The sequence below is a fragment of the Chrysoperla carnea genome, chromosome 2 (assembly GCF_905475395.1).
Source record: "Chrysoperla carnea chromosome 2, inChrCarn1.1, whole genome shotgun sequence".
Taxonomy (NCBI): domain Eukaryota; kingdom Metazoa; phylum Arthropoda; class Insecta; order Neuroptera; family Chrysopidae; genus Chrysoperla; species Chrysoperla carnea.
The window spans coordinates 21166763-21189281 of NC_058338.1; the positions used below are offsets into that span (position 1 = coordinate 21166763).

A 22519-nucleotide genomic window follows, 5' to 3' on the forward strand; every position below is an offset into this window, starting at 1 on the left:
TTTTTGTTTTTGTCTTTTAGATACTGCAGTATCCTATCCTAAGAAAATTTAAAATTGTATAACCTAGTAGGTACTATTAAGGTAGTTCGTACAACTAACAGAGAGGCCAATATTTATAAAATACAAAACACCCTATATACAGGCTGATTCATATACAGCGTGTCCAATTAATTCGGCATAAGTAATTTTATAAAAAAATGTAAAAATCAATTTGACAATTGGACGTGAATCTCCTGAGATAGTAACATGGTTTTATTATTGGTAATAAAACGACAACTTTTTTTAGTAGCATATTTAAAATGATACTTTTAATTATAGTAAGGTTTTATAATGATAGGAAAAGGTAAAGCAAGTAAAAAAAAATTGTTTTGAAAGAGCGGAGTAACTTTCTTTTGCAAGTTCACCGTATCGTCAATATAGAGCTGCGGAGCTTCATATAGGACAGCTTTAATGGATGAAGATCAAACTCAGAATAATGTTAGTTGGGAGATCTCAAAATTGCAATATTTTTGGTCGTTTAGATCGCGCAAAGAATTTAAAGCTCGCTGCCCTCCCGGCTCTTCTACGATATAAAATAAATTGTCTCGATTGAATGGAAAAAAAAGTAGGTAAAGATAAAATAGTTGTTTGTAGAAAAAAAAATGCATCACGTCTTTTTCAATTTTGACGTTAATTGTCTAAATTGGCAACTTAGGCATTAATTATCTCGTGTTTTCAACGGTTAAAATTTCTGAAACTTTCGGATTTAATAGTGACCTAATTTTAAAAAGTGGGGTTTATCAGAGTTTTAGCATAGGAACTGTAAATACCATGCTGGAAATATCTTAAATACTTGAACATGATTGTTTCACTAATGCTAAGTCCATAATATCACAAACGTTGTAACATGATACTGTAGTTTCAATTTTGAAACCAATGAAATACCTTTAACGTCATGGGTGAATTTTCCATTGCAATTCTTCTACACCAATGATCTTAAATAATCGTTTTTTCTGGCTAGATAATTTCTTAGTATTTTTGCTATTATATATATATTTTTAATATGAAGGCACCCCTCTGTGATATTCATCGTAGAAATTTACATCTAATTTAGTTTTATAATCATTCAAATGAATTGAACATTGAATTTAAATCTTACATGCGTTGTTGATTCTCTGTTGGCTTGTTATTAAATTAAAAATTATTTTGTAATACCTTCATCTAAATTTTTTCTACAATTTACTCCACAGTATCTATAACCTGCGTCATCTAATTATCTATTTTAAACCAAACCAAATACATTTCTATGCATCTATTTGGTACTTAGGAAATTGAAAATATTTTATCCGCAAGTTCTTTTATGGTAGTTTTATCCGAGTTATCCAGCAAGATTTCATCGAAAAGAAATCCAATTTTTAATTTTTTAATCTTAATTTAACTTTAGTTGTTTCAATTGTCAGCATTTTATTCTCAGTTTTGGTTCGGCGCATTTTATTACCAAAAATTACAGTTGATATTATATTTTTGATGTTATTCAATAAAATATACACACTTGCTTTGTGAAATGCCGCAAAATAAAAATGACTTTATTTATTTATTATTTTATAGCTGATTATTTTCTTTACAATGAATTCATTAATATTTATGAAGTGTTTTTGTTAGTTTTGTGCCCGTTTAGACTTTGGATATACTTAAAAAGAGTGTTAAAAAACGACAAATACTAACTAAGTACATTTTTCAACGTTCTATGCACATTTATTATATAATTTTCTACACAGCACAGGCAAGAATTCTGTAATTTTATGTATAATACTGTATGAGAATATTATGCTTTCGAACAAAATCCAATTTTAAGAAAAACATATTCTACTTTAAATTAATTTATGTAAATTATTTAAGTTATTTTTGTATATTTACCTAGTGAATGTGTACAAGGTGGTCTAAGCCATAACTGCTGGACTTGGTTCTACCAAATGGATAGAATATTAGCCAGGAAAGCCTCCTTTTCTAGAAGATTGTTGAAATTTTATGAAAAAATTATATTGGCAAACCCGCTTAACCTGCTCGCTTCTGATTCTGCAAATTATTATGACGTATAAAATGTTATAAAAATCGGATTTGGTTAGTAACATAAATATACTCCTCCTTAAAAAACGTCTCAGAGTAGCTATGGTGAAATACCCGGTATTTAGAAAATAAATGTTATAAACACAATATTATGGTTTTTAGGCGCCAGTCAACGTTCATATTCTGGTGAAATGGACGCTGTACAACTACATATTTACTATTTTGTACAGAAAAAGACGAAAAAAGTTTTTTATTCGGAATTTTCGGCATTGGTCCGAAAATTAACGAATAGAACTTCAATCATACCAAATGCAGTTTCATAATATCCGTCGTGATCCAACTATAAACGGTATTATTTGATACGTAATTAAGTTTTACATTCAGTCATTAGGTTGAAAATCACTTACAAAACTAAATTAAGAAGTGAAGATCAAATTGACATTGTTCATTTCATTTTCAATGGAAAATATATAACAAATGTTAGTAATAAACTACTCGATCATGTAAAATGGATATGCCTGAGAAAAATTTATTTTTTGCATAAGTATTTTCATTAAAACAAAATTAGAAGGCGCGTCAAAACGTCAAATGAGTATTTATGACACGTAGAAGCACTAACTTTACATTAAGAATGTTACAATCATGTAGCCAGTCATTAATCAAAGGTCATTTGTGTGTAAAAAAAATGGAAAAAGAAATTGATGTATGTTATAGTAAAACTCACATATATCCACCCACAATTCTTCTTAATTGTATTTTTTCAACTAAAGAAATATTGAGAAAAAGTAGCATTTAAAAATGTAGAATACTAAATATTTATCTGTTATAAATCATGTAGTAGAATTTACAGAGGATTTCAAACTAACAAGGTATTATGAAAGGCAGCGTTAAAAGCTGCTTGTATACTATGAGATGTTCCTTGCTGCTCTTATATTCCTGTTTCCCAAGAAACGGCATAAACTTAATAAAAAAAGTATTTTCGGCTTTTATCTCTTTCGACTTTTTTTAAGTTGTTCTTTAAAAAATGGCAAACAAAGAAGGAAATTGTTAGAATCTGAGATTTATTACGACAACGCTTACTAGCACTTACAAACACTAACAGTTAGGTGAAACTACTCTCTAGATGTTTGGTTGATAAATGATTGAAGTAGAGTCTCAAGGTGTCTGCCTAAATAAATCAAGAAATATAGGTAAATCACTAAAAAATAATCTTTGATGTAATTGTTTACATAGTGGTATTCCTAATCAAAAAAGTATGAAGGATAAAAAATACAATTTTAGTCTGATTTTAAAAACACGAATCTCGGACAAACAAACCTTTTTTTTATTAAATCTTTTCTAACATAGCCAAATTATCATTGGCTATTGAAAGGCTTGAAGCGAGAACTCTGGAAAATTAGCCAAATTGGCAAATTAGCCAAGCTCTCAACTGAAAGAGTGACTCCAGTTGGGATGTGGCTCAGAAATACGCTAAGATTTTTTTTAAACTATAAAGACACCTGGAAGATTTTTGAAACAAAACACATACAATAGATCAAACTAAACACCTTACAGAAGATTCTCAATAACACCCAACTCAATAAGGAACACTGTACCAAACGTATGTCTCATTACACTTCCAAATGTAACCACAATCAGCTTACATAATACATATACATTATAATCGCATTGTACTTCGTTCCAAATACCCAGTCTTCATGTAAAAGTTTCTTATGAGATTAATTTTATTTCTGTGAAAAGATCTTAAAGCGATGGAATTAAAGGACGAAACTGTCATTTGATTTGAAAGATCACCCAATTCTATATTGCTATCCTTATTTATCACATATATGAAATATATACAAGTATATAAATATAATATATATTTAAAGTAGAATATAGGCGGTTACCACCCGCCATTCGCTTCGACTCATTCATCAAAAGGATTTAAGATATATCTTATACGTACTATACTGTGCCATATAACTATGGTTCTGACTGACTATACTTTATGGTTGTGTAGTAAATACGGAACGTTTGTTATATGCTATCACATGTATAACACCATATAATATAAGAACTACTCGGGATTAACAATAGAAAAAACTTTGAGCATTATCCTCTTTTCATCGTTCGAAGTAGGCTTTATTCGGTAGTATTGGCTGTCCACGAGATGCAGACCTTTGCCACTTAAGCTCTTAAGTCGATGTAATAAATTTCCAATGGCGTACCCATATTTAATCTCAATAGGGCAAAATTCGAATTTCTGGTCTATATACTTTCATGAATTCAACAGCATTAATCAAAAACACAAACTTTGCAAGATAAATCAATGGTAAGTTGAGGATCAGGAGGGAACCTGCTGGGATATGCTTGCATTCATTATGATTAGTTTATAAGCTTGAAGGGAAGTCATATGGCATCCACATCAGCATTTTTGGGCTTTAATCAGAATGTCACTTTAAAAATCCATCATAGCTTTGATCTTCTACTACTAGTATTGATGTTCAGAATTTCGTTCTTAAAGATCCATTTATGAATGGTTTATTTTTGGAGTTACTTTTAATGGAGTTACTTGCATTAGAAAAGCTATTTGAAATATAAAAAAAGGCCCTGCAGTCAGAAGCATTGTTGATTTCCGTTTTATGGCCACTCCAGTGTGATTTTTACAGATCCAATGAATAAAGAATGCTCGTATAAATCCATCAATGGATGTTTTACTATTTTATTCTAAGTTCAAACAGACACTTTTATAAATGTTCTGCTCCCTGCTTTTCGTATACTCAACTGTCTGTGATAGCTTTTCTACGTATTTTATTACTACAACAGGCCTGCCAACATTGAATAAAGACGGAATAAAGCGATATATATATATAGAAACTTTCTTATACTTTAACATGACATTTATTCTCCACCCATTATTATTTTGAATGTTCTTATCCTATGACGTCTTAAATATGAAATTCTTTTAATATTTCATACGTACACATAAAATGAAATAAATATATATATTAGAATGAAATAACAATAGATATTTGTGTATCCTATTTGATATCAAGGCTTCATGAACATTAAATGAAACCCTATTTTATTGATAGAAAAGTTCATATGGTATTTATTAGTGATTCGTGTTTGAATGAAACAGGATTTTTATTAAGTTCTAAAATAGGTTGTATAGGGTGAAAAAAAGTACCTGTCTCTAGTTGAGACCCTATACTGTCAATCATTTTCTGGATATTGTAAGATATATTTTTCTAAGACATTAAAGAAGGAATACAGAACAAGAAGCCGTTACAGGAGAGCTAACATAAAGCTATTTATAGTAATGTATTATAAAAAAGGACTACCAAGTTAAATGTTTCAAAAAATTTCTACACGTTTCACAGAAATTTCAATCATCCCCCTTTTCTTTCATTTCTGGGGTATTTTTTAAGTATTCTTTAATAGGTGATATATGATCCTGATGTCGAATTGGCCATATTACCCATTAAAATGTAAAACTAGACTTGAAACCATCACAAAATTTGAAGGTGAAATTAAAATTGATATTGTTTATTGTTATAAGTTTAAAATTGATTAAACTTATAACACTCCTTCTTAAATGAATATCAAAGTGATGGTCAAGGACATCAGGTGAGATGAAAAGAATACTTCGAGAGCTATCATTTTTTAGTTCATGAACTAAACTCTGGGTAAACCCCTGCAGGGGTTAAAAAATATATACGTTCCCAATTTAAAGCTAAAACCTTTTATTGTTATGGTGTAAAGGAATGCCTTCTGGTAAGCTTGCGACTATAGCACTGAGAAAATAGTATTCCAGTCATGTTTAATTGCTTTAGAAAATGTATCATTATCGTTGAAAATGTTTTAAATGTTAAATATGCATAAAATTCATACATGAACTTTAACTCTTAACGTAATATCCACACAAAATATGTTTAATAGTGAACTATTTGTGTGAAAAATATTATATTGGTACTTGTAAACATATGAGGTTTTGTGTGCTACATCCAATATAGACAAACATTAATGGCATTACTATAGTATAGTAAACCAGGCACAGGCATATTGCCAGACAATTGCCAAACCTATACAAACAAAATAAAGTTACATTCAAATGGTCGTAAAATTCTACTTATATACTTAAATGTATTTAGGTTATTACCCGGAAATAGAGTAATGTTAGTAAATGTAATATTCTTTCTGTATATATGGTATATAATCAAAAACCGAATTTCGTAAATACTTAACACCAGGCATGGGTTAGTTATTTTAAGTCGAACCATTGTTATAACTTATTGTATACCATAAACTTCATAAAGTCCGCTTTGCTCATAGAGGGGGAAACGAGTATACGACTCTTCTACCTATCTCAGTTTCTCTTATACTAATGAGACAGGTAGCAAAAACATGTTTTCTTTCTGTCTTACTGTATTTTTGGTTGTCACTAGTTAGGTTTTCACTGTTTTACTCGTATTTTAGATACAGAAGTCTGAGGGACTTCTCTAAGCCACTTTTGCCCATGCCTGCTTAACACTAACCAACAAGTAAATACCTGCGAAGTTTCATTATACACGATTGTAAATATTACAGGAAGGAAACTGAACCAGTGGCAATTTTAGATTCTGTCATTTTGTAAGTTGAAAGTTTACAATTAAATTTCACTTATAATGGTGGGAAAAAATTTACCTTCCAAAAAGCATGGCTTCTATAGGCCAACAGCTCTAGACCAGCAGATCTCAAATTGTTGTGATGATTCTCGAAGAGAAAGTCTACGGGCAAAATCAAATCAGAAGGTGAAAACAATGTAATAATAATCTCGTAGAACAAAGCGTGAGGGCAAGCTCTTAAAAAACACTCCATTTAGTGAGAGGCTTTTAACAAGTGAAATTTACAAAATCATAAAAACCCCGACCAATTTTTCGAGTACGGAGCCCTAAACTCGCATTTGAAACATATTGTAGAACATTCTCCATTAAATTACCTTTTTCCTTGAAGCCTTTTCCAAACTGAGTCGATTTAACGGATTTAACGGAACCCTAAATGCGCACTTAAAAAATATTTTGAGTGAACACTGGGAAACTACTGGGTCTTGAATGTATTTTAACATTTGCATAATCTTAAAAAACTAGTATTGACTGACGTAATCAGCATTTCGCTCAGTGAACATTTATCTATATTTTCGTTACATCTGTATTTGTAAATACATTTAGTTTTCCTGTTCTATACGATAAAGAACACAATATACACAATGTTTATATAATAAAATGGAATGGATACGAGAAAATTGTACATGCTTTAATGATGTTAAAAATTTCCAAATGTGTTTCTTTATGGTCTACGCTTTTTTCCATATATATATACATACTAGAGTGATACCCACCCGCTTCGCTGGGTTTAAAAGTAAAGATTGATAAAGATTGCTCTCGCATATCCCCTTTCTCTCGAAATAATGGTAATTATTGTTTTACACAGGTAAAATATATGTATGGTTTTATATTTTTTTAAACGTATAATAGTCGTAATTATTCATTGAGTATATAAGAAAAGATGGCCGTGAAATATTTTATATTGGCTATTTTTACAGAAATCAGTAATTTATGGTAATGTAAAATGACTACTTTTACAAAAATCTGTAATTTATCGTAATGTCAAGTTAAATTAATTTTGAAATTTTTTTAAATTTTTTTATTAATATATCTTTATAAATTATATCTCATCTGTTATTCTGAAGTATGAGCTATATTGCTGTACAGTTTCATTAAAAACCATTAGCTAGTTTTAGCGTGAAAGCGTAACAAACAAACATGATTACTTTCGCATTTATAATATATAGAGATACATATATGCAATATAACATCATAAGTACTTTTCATATAACATATACGTATGGATGTGTTTAAAGTGGATTTTTCCATTTTTATTTTGTTATTATTTTCATTTATTAGTTATTTCATAGTGTAGTTCTTTTTTTTTTATTCGGAAAATTTAATTTTCAGGAAATTATGATACTGCTTATTTCAGCAAAGATGTTAAAAAAATATTCGGTTTAAAAACGAAATAAACTTTAATAATAAATTATTTTAACATTCTTATTGAATCTTTATTTTAAGTTTTTATGCCATGTATGTAATATATGTCAAGGTATAATAAGTTTAGTCTCAAGTTTGTAACGCCTAAAAATTTTGGTATATGTGTTCATAAAATCAGGTAATTAGTCTATTTACAGTTGTCCGTCTGTCCGTCTGTCTGACAACACGATAACTCTAAAACGAAAAAGATATCAAGCTGAAATTTTAACAATATGCTCAGGACGTAAAAAGTGAGGTCGAGTTCTAGGTAAAGACGTTCGTAAAATATTCTGGAATATTTTGGAAAAGTTAAGAAACACGTGTTACTGTCGGTCATCATAACCAGTTTAAATAGAAAATATATTTGGTTACGGAAATATACCAAAGTAAATTTAAAAAAAGGTGGAGGTTTAAAAGCTGCTCCCATGGTGCACAGAGGCATTGCAAAACATTCTGCAAGAAGGTTGAAAGAATTCTTCATTATTTAGATTACCTTGAAAACTTTGAAGTAAAAGGAACGAAATAATATTTTTCACCATAAGAAAACGGACGCTTCTTAAATTAATAAAATCTCTTACATTTTAAGCAGTATAAGAGCTAGTATTTAATTTTAATTGACATAGACAATGGTTTTATGGAAAACTATTGTAATCGGGGAATGCACATATTGAGGGTATTTTCATCACATAGTTTGTCCATACACTGAGGTTAAAACTTTTGATCCTATCTAGGGTTGATTTTATATAATTCACAGAAAATGATTAATTTCTGGTTAATTTTTTTTTCACTATCGTTGATATCAATTCGATTATAATTACAACCTTCCCCTTGAAAGAAAAAAGTAATATCATTTTGAAATTTTCCATGAAATAATAAAAACTATACACTCAATAACAAAATTATAAGCTTATTCCCTAGAGTTCTATGCGAAAATACACGCCTCATTTGTTGTAACATGTAATGTATGTCGTACAAGTATCGATCCAAGGACTTTACACTGACAGTTATATAGTTTACCAACTGGTAGGTAGTCTATAACAACTATTCATTCAGTCAAGTTTGAAGTGTCTCCTCTTATGTTAACTAATATACATAGACATACGAACACACATATACGTTTGATATAATACAGAATATCCCACAGGAATCCATACAAGAAAACTAACAATGAGCAGAACTATATATTGGATGAAATTTAATTATTTTGTGGTGAATGATCTTTGTTCACTACATTCTGTGAATGTCAACTTCTTGTTCTATGAATAATGTCAACTTCTTCTTCTGTGTATTTCACAATCATACTTACGTCTAAAGGTTCCCTGGAAGAGCGGTGTCGTTATATAGTGATGGTAATGTAGGTGAATATAAATGCTATATAGCTTTTGTAAATTATCTGATCTTGTCAATATATTTTTTGACCACTATAAACTGACTGTTATCTATTGATTCTATTGATCTACATTGTAATATATTAATCAAATCATTAGTCTTTAAGGTAATGTACTATATTATTTATGTTTTTGTCTACTTGCTTGCATACAATTTTTAAACGTCAAAGTCTCTAAGATTATAATTGATGTTTATTTGTGATACAATAGCGTAAACTATTAAGACAAATAACTTTGCCGTGTAATCTTAATTAAAGAGAATTGAAATAAAATACACACGCATCAGGACTCGAATCCGAATCTTTTGGATTCATGCCAGCAGCTTCCAATCTTTCTTTTATCCACTTGTTCTATACGAGCTCTAGACGCAGAGTGTAATCTTTTCAACTGAATAAATTTTATTGAGTCACTCATACACGACTATTTGTAAAAGCTTGAGGTGCTCAATTTTAAATATCAAGAATGAATCGAAGCGCCTCATCCACTCCTCACACTCCTTTATTTTAATATATTCATTCTTGATATTGAGTTCCTCAAGCTTTTACAATTACTCGTGTATGAGTGACTCATACAAAAAATTATTTTCTACTTTTAGTACAATAAAAGCATGCCCCTTAAAAAGTATTTTTGTTTTTAATTTAAGACTAAATATATGTTTGACGAAAACTGCTTCAAAATTGAGTTGCAATATTCCACCCAGACGACGCATAAGTAACAATCGAAGATTATTTATGTATCAAGAAAAACTTGAATGTCATCCTGTACATAGATATGAATCCTACTCCTGTTTCTAGGCCACTTCTGGCTGAATGGCTGGCATATCACATACACATACACACATACTGAATATCTGAAATAGTATACAATCATTCTCAAGTGGACAATATTCTATATCCTTACATCATGTTACAACAAAACTTATATTACACAACAACTCCCCTAATAATAAGTGCCTACGACCAATAAACCACCCATTCTCATCACAACTCTTAGAACTTCTCGACATACAGTTATAGTCTTCTCTATCATATTTTCCTATCAAACTACGTGTCTATGTAGTTTGTATAAAGTGAGAAGTAGTTAGACTTCATTCTTAGTGTTCTATAAATCGAAATTGTTAGGAGATAGTTGTTCTAATAACACATAAATTAAAAATTTAAAGAAATGCGGACACAAAACTAGATCTGATCGATTCGTTTATGGCCTCGAATGAACTGATTTTATATACTGAGTTTTATCAAATTTGGAAATACAAAAGATTACTCGATTTTTTGCAATTTTTTTAAGGGGTACCCTTTAAAAAAATCAAGAAAATCGAAAAAAAAAATTTTTGTTTTTTAATTTAATTTGTATCAAAAAGTATAAAAATCAGGTTAATTTAATAATTGGACCTATAGAAAGTTACAATGCCAGCGAGTATCATGGGCAAAATTGTGAACAAAACGGTGGATAAGTGAGGGTTATTACGTGATAGTCTAAAGGAGAAGGCAAAGCGGCTGATATCTGCCAGTTTGCTCATATATTGGTTAAAGCGACCAATGATGGTCAGAATTAGCGGCCAACATGTGGTACATATGCACTTTAATGTAAAAATGAATAGTTTATCGACTTTTACGACCATATTTGTTGTTTGTTTCAATATCGTTACATCTGATTTTTACTGTATTCATCTCAAGCAAAAAAATTAAATAAGTGTTGAACGTATGCGTTATTTAAACCTATCGAATAAGATTTTATAAAAAAAAAATAACATGTAGTCGAATACAGGTGCTAGATTTCGCAACTTAATGTTAAAACACAAATGCCATAACAGCATAATGTATTTACTATTAAAATAAAGGGACATTGAAATATATAAAAGAAAGGATCTTTTTGTGAGTACGGGAGTTGCTGAAAATAATCAAAGCAAAAGATATATGATAATTTTTTTTGTTTTGTTATTTTTACTGCATAGAACTATATCTGTTACCCAATGGACTTCACAAACAACTTCCTATAACTTACATAAATATTTTCATGTAACAATTTGTCTTTAAAAATGGAAGGAAAAAACGTAAAGCCAGTTAACAAAAGTTACAATAAAATTTAAATAAAAAAAATTTTTTTTAAGCACATTCTTTTATTGTACTAAGTAAATAGTAGAAAATAATTTTTTCTATGAGTCACTCATACATGACTATTCGTAAAAGATTGAGATGCTGAATATAAAATATCAACAATGATTCGGAACACAAAATGTATACTTAATTCCATAAAAATCACATAGTTAAAACATTCTAAGCGTACTCATCATATGTTATGTTATAATAGTAACACTTAGAATGTTTTAATTCGAGCGTTTTTAATGACATAGAGTATATGTATACAACTATGATTGTTCGGATGAAATCTTTCAATTTTATATAGAGCGCCTCAAGCTTTTAAATATAGTCATGTATGAGTGACTCATAGAAAAAATTATTTTCTACTTCTTAGTACAATAAAACTATAACGAATGAAATTTGTTCCGATAGTATTTTTGACCTATAGAAAACTATTTTACTTTTCAAAATGGAGGAAATTATAGTAAATTTCATAATCCAATAAAGACAAATGTTAAAAAATCAACTAAAATCGTATTCCTTGGCCTAAACAATTACGATAAAAAATTTCCACCATGTTAGAATAAAAAAATTTATCTTCAAGTTCAAACGGCTTATTACAGTTAGTTAAGTTAGCATTCTGGGCTCGATTGAAACTGTCAGGCAGAACATATGACTCGTTGAGCTGCTTTTAAAGAAAAATTTATACCTTTAGAGGTCGTTATTTTCTCAGTGCTATTTACCATTTAAATACATTTTGTTTCTTCCAAATTTCTTTCTTCGTTTGCGGCTTTCTAATACCCTACATAATTTATCACTTTTATCGTTTCGAGAACTCCCTATTACGTAACAATTCACTAATATTTCAATAATTGTAGAATACAGTGTCGTATTTATTCTACATAATAGTCAAACATTTAGAAACCTAAGGAAGGGTATTGTATCACGTTTTTACGATCTCTAGAGGGCAAAATGTCAAGTCGACATTTGTTCACATCTACATACAACACACATACGAATTTATTTTTAGTAAAAAGGACGACGATTACCGTATACCTAATTTTAGAATTTCTGTACTTGAATGGGGTATTGTCTTTTCAATATACATATAAAATGTCCATTCGTATACAAATATTATAATCTGTTTTATTTATAGAACCCGTAACGGGTTGTATTATTCTGTATTTTCTTACTTTAATCTATCGATGAATGCTTCCGCTGTTTTATAAACGAAACCCTTGTCAATCTTATCTCAAACAATGAGAGTTTTTACCTATTTTCTCACCGTTTTTTATATTTTTCATGTTTCTTTGAAAAGTTTCTGTATACAGAAAAAAAAACTGATTTACTTTTTAGTTTTTTGATGAAATAGAAAATTAGAAAGAATATAATTTATCGTATGCACTTCCAAAGTGACAAAACTCATGGTTCTGGCATTGTCTAACTAGGTATACCCCATCAATTTCCATTTGGGTTCCAAAGTGTACTTACTATAGGCCAATTTCTAGTCGGCTGGCAGCACAGCTCCTACTTCCTTAATTTAAAAAAACAATACAGATGTTCATAAACATAAAACACAATAAAATTCGTAGCGTGGGAGCTGCGTTAGCTAAGCAAATTCCCTAAGAAAATAAAAAAAATAACACATTTTTCTTTTTTGTTTTTCAAGAGTTTTTATTTCAAAAAATAAGCATCCAGTGAAAATATCACTATTGTACTTTTTTGCTCAAAACTGATCAAAAACTACAAAAACCTTCTTGATACCCAATTTTATTCAAATGGGACTTAAATTGGGGCTAGAAAGCCGCTTTTATTTATGTTTTTATTTTAGCAATGATCATTTTTGATATCTATTATTTAGAATCGATGACCATTTGAAGAAAGTTTTCCAAAGTTTCATCATGAATACAAAAGCAATAGCTCCATTTCCTTCGGCAGGTCGCTATAAACAATACTATTTATAATTATTAACTGCACACAATATGGATAATTAGCCTGATTAGCACTTGTTTATTAAAAATGTATTGTTTTAAGGTTATCATATAAAAAAAACATAAATAATTCATACGATCGAGATACTTACAGACGTAAATTGATTAATTTATTTTGAATACATGTACTCTAATGAAAGTTCAGTTCACTTTTAATGAAGTATTTGCGTGACACGTGATCGTAATTATCGTTAACACATTTTTATAAGTTTGGGAACTATATTTCTCGTAGTTTTTAAGATGTACCAAAGTTATTTGTTAAATTTAATTTGAAAAATATTTCATTTTGATATAAAAAATATAAAAAAATCATTTCGTACTGACAATATTAATTACAAAACTTCACAGGGGTATTATTTAAATCGTTCCGGTGATTTGCAATTTAAATATTTTAAAATAATGTTGCCCAACCAAACAAAATATTTTTATTTCTATGATAACTGTGACCAAATAATTATTTACTAACTGTATTAAAATGGTAAATTAAAACCAACATACAATTTACCTCCTACAGTTTATATTTAAAAACATATACAACATCGTCTGCGGCTGTCTATCTGATCATATAGAAAAAATCTACTTGTTTGGAAACTTTTTAACAAACAAAATTGTAACCTACATCAAAAAAATATTTTATAACATTCTTGTAGTAACGAGTTGTTGGTTGCTAATGATCCAACTTTAAGCAAAAAATAAAGAAGTTGTAAATGAGATCTACTGACAACCGTAAATCTGTTACACAGCAGCGGTGTAATTTATTGGAAACTAATCCTGCAACAATTTCTTAATTTTTCTCACAAATCCTTAATTTTTTTTAAACAAAATGAGGGCTTAGTTTCGAACAACTTACAGTGGAAGACGTGATTTACATGGGCAACATATCACTCTTTTGAAAAAAGTTACTGAAAAAAGTAACCTTGAAAAAAGTTAATTGGTTTAGTAAATAATTAGACTATAGGTGAACGTCGTCGATTACGTGCTGTCTAATCTGGTGCCCTTACTAGTAATCACAAATAATGCTATCGATTATATCGAGCCCGATGAATGCGTTCGAGTTATCCAAGAATTGTATTTTTCGCATAAGTGCTACACAAAATGATACAAAATACTCTTTCTTAATTAAAATTCCGATAAAAATTATACGGTATTGTTCAAATCATTTAAGAAAGATTATTTCAAAGTGGTTTTACCAGTGCAGTACTCTATTGATTGAAATTGTAAGAAAGTACGCTCTACAAATCATTTTGTAGAGCGATATTTGTGAAAATAAGCACCCTTTGTTGAGCCACTGCGGGGAGGATGTGGTAACTTTGTTTTGGGTAGCGTCACAAAAGTAACTACTTTCACCTAGCAGGCTCGAAAAAAACAATAAAAAACTGGAGGCATTACATTTTTCTGAGACACATAATAAATAGATAAGTAAGTGATGACCTTGACAAAAGCGCAAACATCTAACAAAAATGCTCCTCCTTTTCCATCGGTTTCAAAAGATTTACAAAAACAAATGTCTGATCACGAAAAAGTTAACATCTTAAAAAGAGTTTAGTCATCTATAAATGGTTGAATACACAAATATCCTTCGGTATAAATATTTATTATTTTTTATAAAAAACTTTGCAGTTTACAATTTCGCAACATATCCGAATAGTTCTTGCTAGAATTTTTTATTTCAAACTTCAATAAAAAAAAAACAAGGTAAAAATTCTTTATAAAAATAATGTGGAATTTTAAATAAATTACTTTTATTTTTACTTTTTAGATTGCATTTTTACAAAAACAAAATGTTTTTCAACACTTTAATATTGTTAACATTGTATCAAGCAGACAAGATTCAAACATTGGAACCATTGGAAACACTGGAACATTCATTGGAAATTAACGGAACAACAACAACAACACCACAGTGTTACAATAATATTCAACCATTACAAAATTGTTTTTATGTAAATGAAAATGAATGGATTCAGAATTTCGAGAGTACAGGTATTCCTTATTGGTATTATTCCGTATCATGTTATCATTGTAATTTAAAAACAATACCATTTCAAAATTTACACGTCGAACGTAAAAAATATTTAGAATCAATAACAATTATTGGAAATTTAGAAAATAATATTATTCAATTGGATACAAAAATTTTCCAAAATTGTACAAATTTAAAACGTTTATTTGCTTCGAGTATTCAAGTCAAAGATATTCAAACAGATTATTTTACAAATTTACAAAATATTGAAAAAATTACTTTACGAAATGTTACATTAATTAATTCTATAATACCAAAAAATATATTTGAAAATTTTCAAAATTTAAAATATTTATCAATCTACGAAACTAATTTAACAATGATTTCAAATGTTTATTTAAAATATTTAAAGAATTTAGAAAAATTATTTTTAAATAATAATCAAATTGAATTAATTGAAGCAAACATATTTTCGGATAATTTAAATTTAGAAGAAATTGATTTAAGTTTTAATTCAATACAAACAATTCCAGTTGGGTTAGTTAAAAATTTAATTAATTTAAAATCGATTGATTTATCCAATAATCCAATACATTCGGTGGATGTAAATGATTTAATTTCTAATAATGTAAAATATTTGTTTTGTTATAATTGGCCATGTGATACATGGAAACCGTACAGCAATACATTAGTGAAACAATTTAATTGTAAAAATTATGATCAAAGTGGAAATACGTGTATTGAATTGTATTTGTCAAGGGAAAGTAATGATAATGATATTCAAATTTATGAAAAAAATTTAACTTCGAGTTTTTCACATATTAATCATTTACCATGTCTTAAGTCCAGTTTATTGTAAGTACAGTTTCGTCTTGTTTTTTCACATATACGAAGTTTTTTCAAATTAATATCTGTTGGGCCAAGAACCAGCAATAAAATACGTAAATTTATTAATTGAATTTATATTAGGTTTTTGGTAGTACCTACTATAATAAATATATTATAATAAATAATTAAAATAATAAAAAATAATTTTATTATTAGTGTATGACTACACGTTTTTAGTTAACTTGCGTTCATTCTCAAGAGATTCAATCAACATAAATTTGTTTATCTGTCGCAAAATTGTTAACTATCTTCAGACATGTCCTGTAAAAGACTTACAAACTCATTTTTACGAATTATTTTGAAAACAACACCTCCAATAAATATTTCTTTGTAACTCGTTCTGGCGTTTCTTCTTGAAATCTGTATTTTGGTATCAACAAATCCTCAATTTGTAGCCCTTTTCAAATCTTGTTCGGGGGGGGGGGCTTAAATGTTTATTGGTCTTTCATTTCACCAAAAAAATTTACGATGCCTAAAGTTCTGATTTCGATTAAGCATCTTAAAAAATATGACGCATTACCCTATGACTGTAAAATTTCATGTCAATATTCCTATAAATAACGAAAGTATAAAAGTGTCAAAGCTCGCATTTAACTGTAGAAGTGAATCTGCAAATAATTTGCTCCTTAGCAAAATTTTGAGATTTAATATAATTAACATTGATGAAATTTTGTGAACCTACTAATTCTTTCTGACGTTTAGCTATATTTATTTAATTAATAAGCTTACATATTTATAATGATTGATTATTTTTAAATTTCATGAAACAATTAGAGTAATAAGGTTTATTATTGTTATCATACACTCAGAAGCAAAATTAGTCGCCCACTCAACATTTAAAAATTAACATAGTCTTTCAAGGCTAAACGAGAGAGTCACATATAGTGATATCAAAATATCGTTTCAATAAAAGTTTGAAAATTTTATATTTTTATATAATTTTTGGGTAAATTTTGTTTAGATAATGTCTACAGAGCTTGATTATAGAGTTTGTTTTTGGGAAAAATTAATAGCAATTTTCCATTAAGTATTTTCTTTAGAGCTTAAGTTACGCTTTCTCTATGGATACACTTATCTCTGAATTATTCTTCACACACATGGACTTCACATGGAAATAAACATTTGGTTAATAGGTGGTGGTTAATTTTGCCGATATTATTATGCTACTAGTGTTGGCATAAGTAAAATAAGTAGATGGCATAAATAGATTAAAAAATGGCTTACAAGCTAAATTCTATTTACAATACTCATTGACATGTTTTACTAAGATGTTAAACTACATTTTTAACTAAACTTTTCCCTGATCAAATACAACTATCCATGTAATTATTTTAATATTAGTTTGTTTATCTATAATGTAAAGATTTAAACAAGAATATTTCCACAATAAATAACTTATTCTTTATTTATATTTTTCAATAAATAACTTATGGAAATAATATCAGTATATTATTTCCACAATATACTGATATTAAAAAATAATAATACAGTAGAACCTCGATAAGTTAAAGTCCAAGGGAAACACAAAATATTTTAAGTTATAGAGGTTTTAAGTTATCAAGGGTCTATGTTAGGTAAAGGTTAATATAGAGGTATGTACATGTTTCTATGTACCCTAGTTAATATAGAGGTATGTACATGTTTCTATGTAGTTACTGAGGGCCTATACAGAGATTATTTATTTAAGTTATAGAGGTTGCGTATTTTTAGTTATAGAGGTTTTGGGCTCTGATGGGAAGGGAACTTAATATTTTTTGAAGTAGCAGAGGTTTTTATGTTACCGAGGTTTAAGTTATCGAGGTTCTACTGTATTTACGTTTGTTATTTATAAGAATTTTGTATCGTAAATATTTCTGAGAAAATTTAATTAAAACATAAATTTCCTAAAATTATTTTGTAAATAAAAAAGTTTATTGGATTTCGGAGAATTAAAGGTTATCATTATTGTACTATTTTTGCAATATTTTTACAATTAAAAATTACAGTATGTGCTTTCAAAATTTTTAATATTAAATATTATAATTAATAATAAATTTTTAATGTGAATGATGTTTTATTAAACACTCACGCTGTAAAAAGCTTAAGCTAATTTCTTATTTTCAAAGTAGGTAGTAAATACGTTTACTCAGAAGTTTGTTCACTAATTGCCAAAATTTCAGATTCGAAAAAATTAAATTTTTTCATATTAATACCACGGTTTTCGTAGCAAGCTATGATTTCGTATATTAAAAATGTCATCCTTTGATGAGACTCAACCTTTGGAACAGATTTGCATCGTAATTTTATTGTATTGGATTACAAGTCTTTTTTCAACATAAAAACAACCTCTGTCTATAGGTAATATTAGTAGTGTATTAAGTGAAATTGACAAAATTTAAAAAGCCCCCGACAAATTTTCCAGGTACGGAACTCTAAGCTTGCACTTGAAACATATCTAAGGATACTCTCCATTAAATTACCTTTTTCCTTAGAGCCTCCTCCAAACTGCACCGTTTAACCCTAAACTTGCACATAAAACATAGCTAAGAAAATTCTCTATTAAATAACCTTTCAAACGACAACCCTTTTTTTGGTTCGGGGGTTTAAGATATTTTTCATATACTTATTTCATTATACTCATTCCTTTTAAAAATTCTACACTTTAAAGCTGTAAACAGTAATAATTTTGACAAATATTTTGTTTATATTTTGTTCGCGAAAATTCTATTATTACTAAATCTATTATTACTAAATTTGGTGTATTTACAAAGTTAATGTTTTTAAATTGAGTACTTTGGTATGGATTACTCATAAATACTGGGTAGTGTCTGTATATGGAGTTAATTACTAACAACAAGTCCTGTAGATAAAAGTAAATAAAATACAACTTTTATAATAAAATCAACTTATGCTACAAAAATTTGAATGGACGATGTTATTTAGTATGGTTTTAAAAAGGTAAGTAAAAAAAGATTTTTTAAAAGTTCTCTTGATGAATCAATTTTGCATATGTTACAGTCAAAAGTACCTTTAACTATCAAAATCAGTCAAAAGTACTTTTAACGCAGGCTTTTGACAATAGTACTTTTGATTGAAATAACAGTCAAAAGTACTTTGTCCCAATGAAGCAGGTGAAAAGTGGTTTTGACTAATTGATTTTTGGTAACTTTTACTTCAATTGTTTTATTAACTTCAATTCAAGTTAAAAATCATTAAAAATAACGTAATTTTCGTTTTTCGTTTACTGACAACAGAATTAATTAGACTTAATTCAACTTCATATACAAAAAATCAAACCTTTTTTTTCGAAATTGCCCTGACAGTATATCCTTAAAAAAGGCGATTATTTGTAATACTTGCTTAGCATTAATAAATTGGGAATATTTATCACAAGCAAAATTATAGAAGATTAATTTTACTGCAATACCTTAACATAAAAAACGTTTCAAGTAGAAAAACATGATTAATAATTAATAAGCATAGTAGAAAATAAAAATTCCATTTTATTGAACACTTTCACAGATAAATATTTATTTTTTTCCTTTGCCTATAAAATCCGGTATTCATTTAATATTCATCTCATCGTAAAGCAGTTAACAGTGTATTTTAATCGTGTGTGTAGTCGGTTGACATTTTTGTTTACAAGTAAGTATTTAAATTTTATGAAGTTTCTCTAATACTAATTATAAAAATATGACGTTATTACTACGTTTTGCTGTTTCTCCTTAACAAAATCGTTCGTTATAACTTATAAAAGCGTATTAACCTTCTATACTGACTGAATTTATTAGTTAAACTGGAGGAAACTTATATTTTGGAGAAGATCGGTAAGTAAAAAATACCGAAATCACGCTTTACTGAAAATACCCAATCATTAAAGCTATCATCAAAATAAAAAATAATAACAGTATTCTTATCTTTCGGGTTTCGATGTCATCCAACTTTTAATTTTAATATCATCAGTATTTGTGTAATGTAAATAACTCCAAATTAAAAGGAATTAACAATTTCATTTGAATTTTTATTCACAAATATAGTATTTCTGTACACAAATAATTAATTAACCTTCCGTTTAACCTTGAATTATTTACAATAGGGTAATGCCTTAATTGTTTTTAAATAATTTTTATGGTAGGAAAGACTGCTATACTGAAGATCAAAACTTACATTTTATATTTCTTTTAAAGTGGTTTTGAAAATATAAAACTGGAAATAGAATTTTCTTATATCCGTATTATCACTTTATGTAGCTTTTTCAGAATTTAAATAAGTTTAAATAAATGTAGATAAAAACTTGCGGTTTATGGTATAATATTTGTGGTTTTTTTGCGTTTTTATTGATTTTTTCAAAGGGGTACAAACTTTGAGAAATTTTGACCTAAAAAGTAACAAAATCGGTTGTATTTGATGACTGGTCAAATAGTTTTTGAGAAACGGGCTAAAACCGAACCGAACATTGCGATATCTCAATATCTTCTTCGAAATTTTACGTTGTGCTTAAAATTGAAATGCCGCATAGCAAAACAGCCACCTACAAATTTAGACAGAATATGTGGTTTTTTAATTTTGCACTTACAAACATACCTATAATGCATATCTATTCGAAAGAGTCTATCCTTTTTCTTTTAAGTTTGTCAATTACCTTGAAAAAGCAAGTTCCAATTGTTTTATCTAGGAACAAATTATTAAACGAGGGTAATTTTTCAATAACTTTATTATTCTTCAATAACTTTTTGATTTTTCTTCCCTTTTCAGATTCAAAATAATGAAAGCTTTGTTTTATTTAACAATTTTTCTAACGATTAATTGTTTTTCGGCAATTGAACAACCAAAATGTAAATTTGATCCATATCTATTCCACTGTCGGAATGTGAATGCAAGCGAATGGGTTGAAAATATTGAAGCCGCCGAAAGTGGATTACTTGTATGTACAGAATGTGATATAAATACATTACCAATACAGCAACTGAAATTATCAACTCGTCAATATTTAAGAAAAATAAAACTTCATAACATTTCAAATGTTATTCAGCTGGATGAAAAAACTTTTAACGACTGTACTAAACTGGAAGATATTGTGTTAATGGATGTAACTATCGAAGAATTAAAACCAGAATATTTAAAACCATTGAGAGATTTGGAAGAATTAGAATTAATTAACGTTCGCACAAAATATAAGAATTCGGAATCATTTAAATATATTCCACATTTAGAGGAATTAAAAATTACTGAATCACCAATGGAAACAGTGAATTTTGAATTATTACAGCATTTAGTTGAATTAGAAAAATTAAATTTAAATTCAAATAAAATTAAAGAAATTGCACCAAATGCATTCCAAAATAATCGTGATCTAGAGAAAATTTATTTATATAATAATTTGATAACAGCGTTACAACAAAATATTTTTGATAATTTACGTAAATTGAAAGTTTTGGATTTATCAAATAATCCTTTAATTGAATTTGATTTTAAGCATATAGTTAATATGAATTTAAAATTGAAGAATTTATACTTGTTTGATATACCATGCAATTCATTGGATGGAAAAAATTTGACTGGACGTAAATGTGCTGTTGACGGTAATGAGATAAAATCAATATCAGCTTACAATAAAATGAGTTCTTCTTTTAAACATGAAGTATTCGGTGACAAGAGAAAATGTGATGTGTTGTGTTATACGGCAGAGCATTTAAATTCCTTGCCAGAAAGTAATGAATATAAATCAGTTTATAATAAAGGTGTTGTACTTCTTGAAAAACTTGATTGATAATATTATATTGACTGATCGTGTAATTCTGAAATGTTCGTTTTTTGTAAATTATTTGTGAGAAATAAAAAATTTTAAAGTAGCTTTTTTAATGATATTCGATGTTGATGCGTACTATTTGCTGACACACAGAAAGCTCCGACCGGCGATATAATTTCAATGCACAAAAACTACAAAACTGTAATCAAAACTTAACTCCCAGAATAATTCGAAACATAATTGCTTTAGTATAGAAAAATTACGTAAAAAGTTGTAGGGTTAAATGAAATGTTTTTTCAGTTTTTGCAGTTCCTTTCAAAAACTATGAGCTCTTGACGTTAATTGCTACCATCATTTTAAAAGTATACTAAATTTGAAATATTG

The 22519-nt window shown here is 28.3% G+C and overlaps 1 protein-coding gene across 1 annotated transcript; it reads left to right on the forward strand.

The window, feature by feature from the left end:
* Positions 1-19935: 19935 nt before the first annotated feature.
* LOC123293245 (protein artichoke-like) lies at positions 19936-22238 on the forward strand. The gene is made up of 2 exons (XM_044873997.1): positions 19936-20031; positions 21142-22238. Exon 2 carries the CDS (start codon positions 21152-21154, stop codon positions 22154-22156), a length of 1005 nt encoding a protein of 334 aa, XP_044729932.1. The 5' UTR covers positions 19936-20031; positions 21142-21151; the 3' UTR covers positions 22157-22238.
* The last annotated feature ends 281 nt before the right edge of the window (positions 22239-22519 follow it).

What these genes read in the sequence shown, in the direction of transcription:
- LOC123293245 (XM_044873997.1), top strand. Translation starts at nt 21,152, where the DNA reads ATGAAAGCTTTGTTTTATTTAACAATTTTTCTAACGATTAATTGTTTT.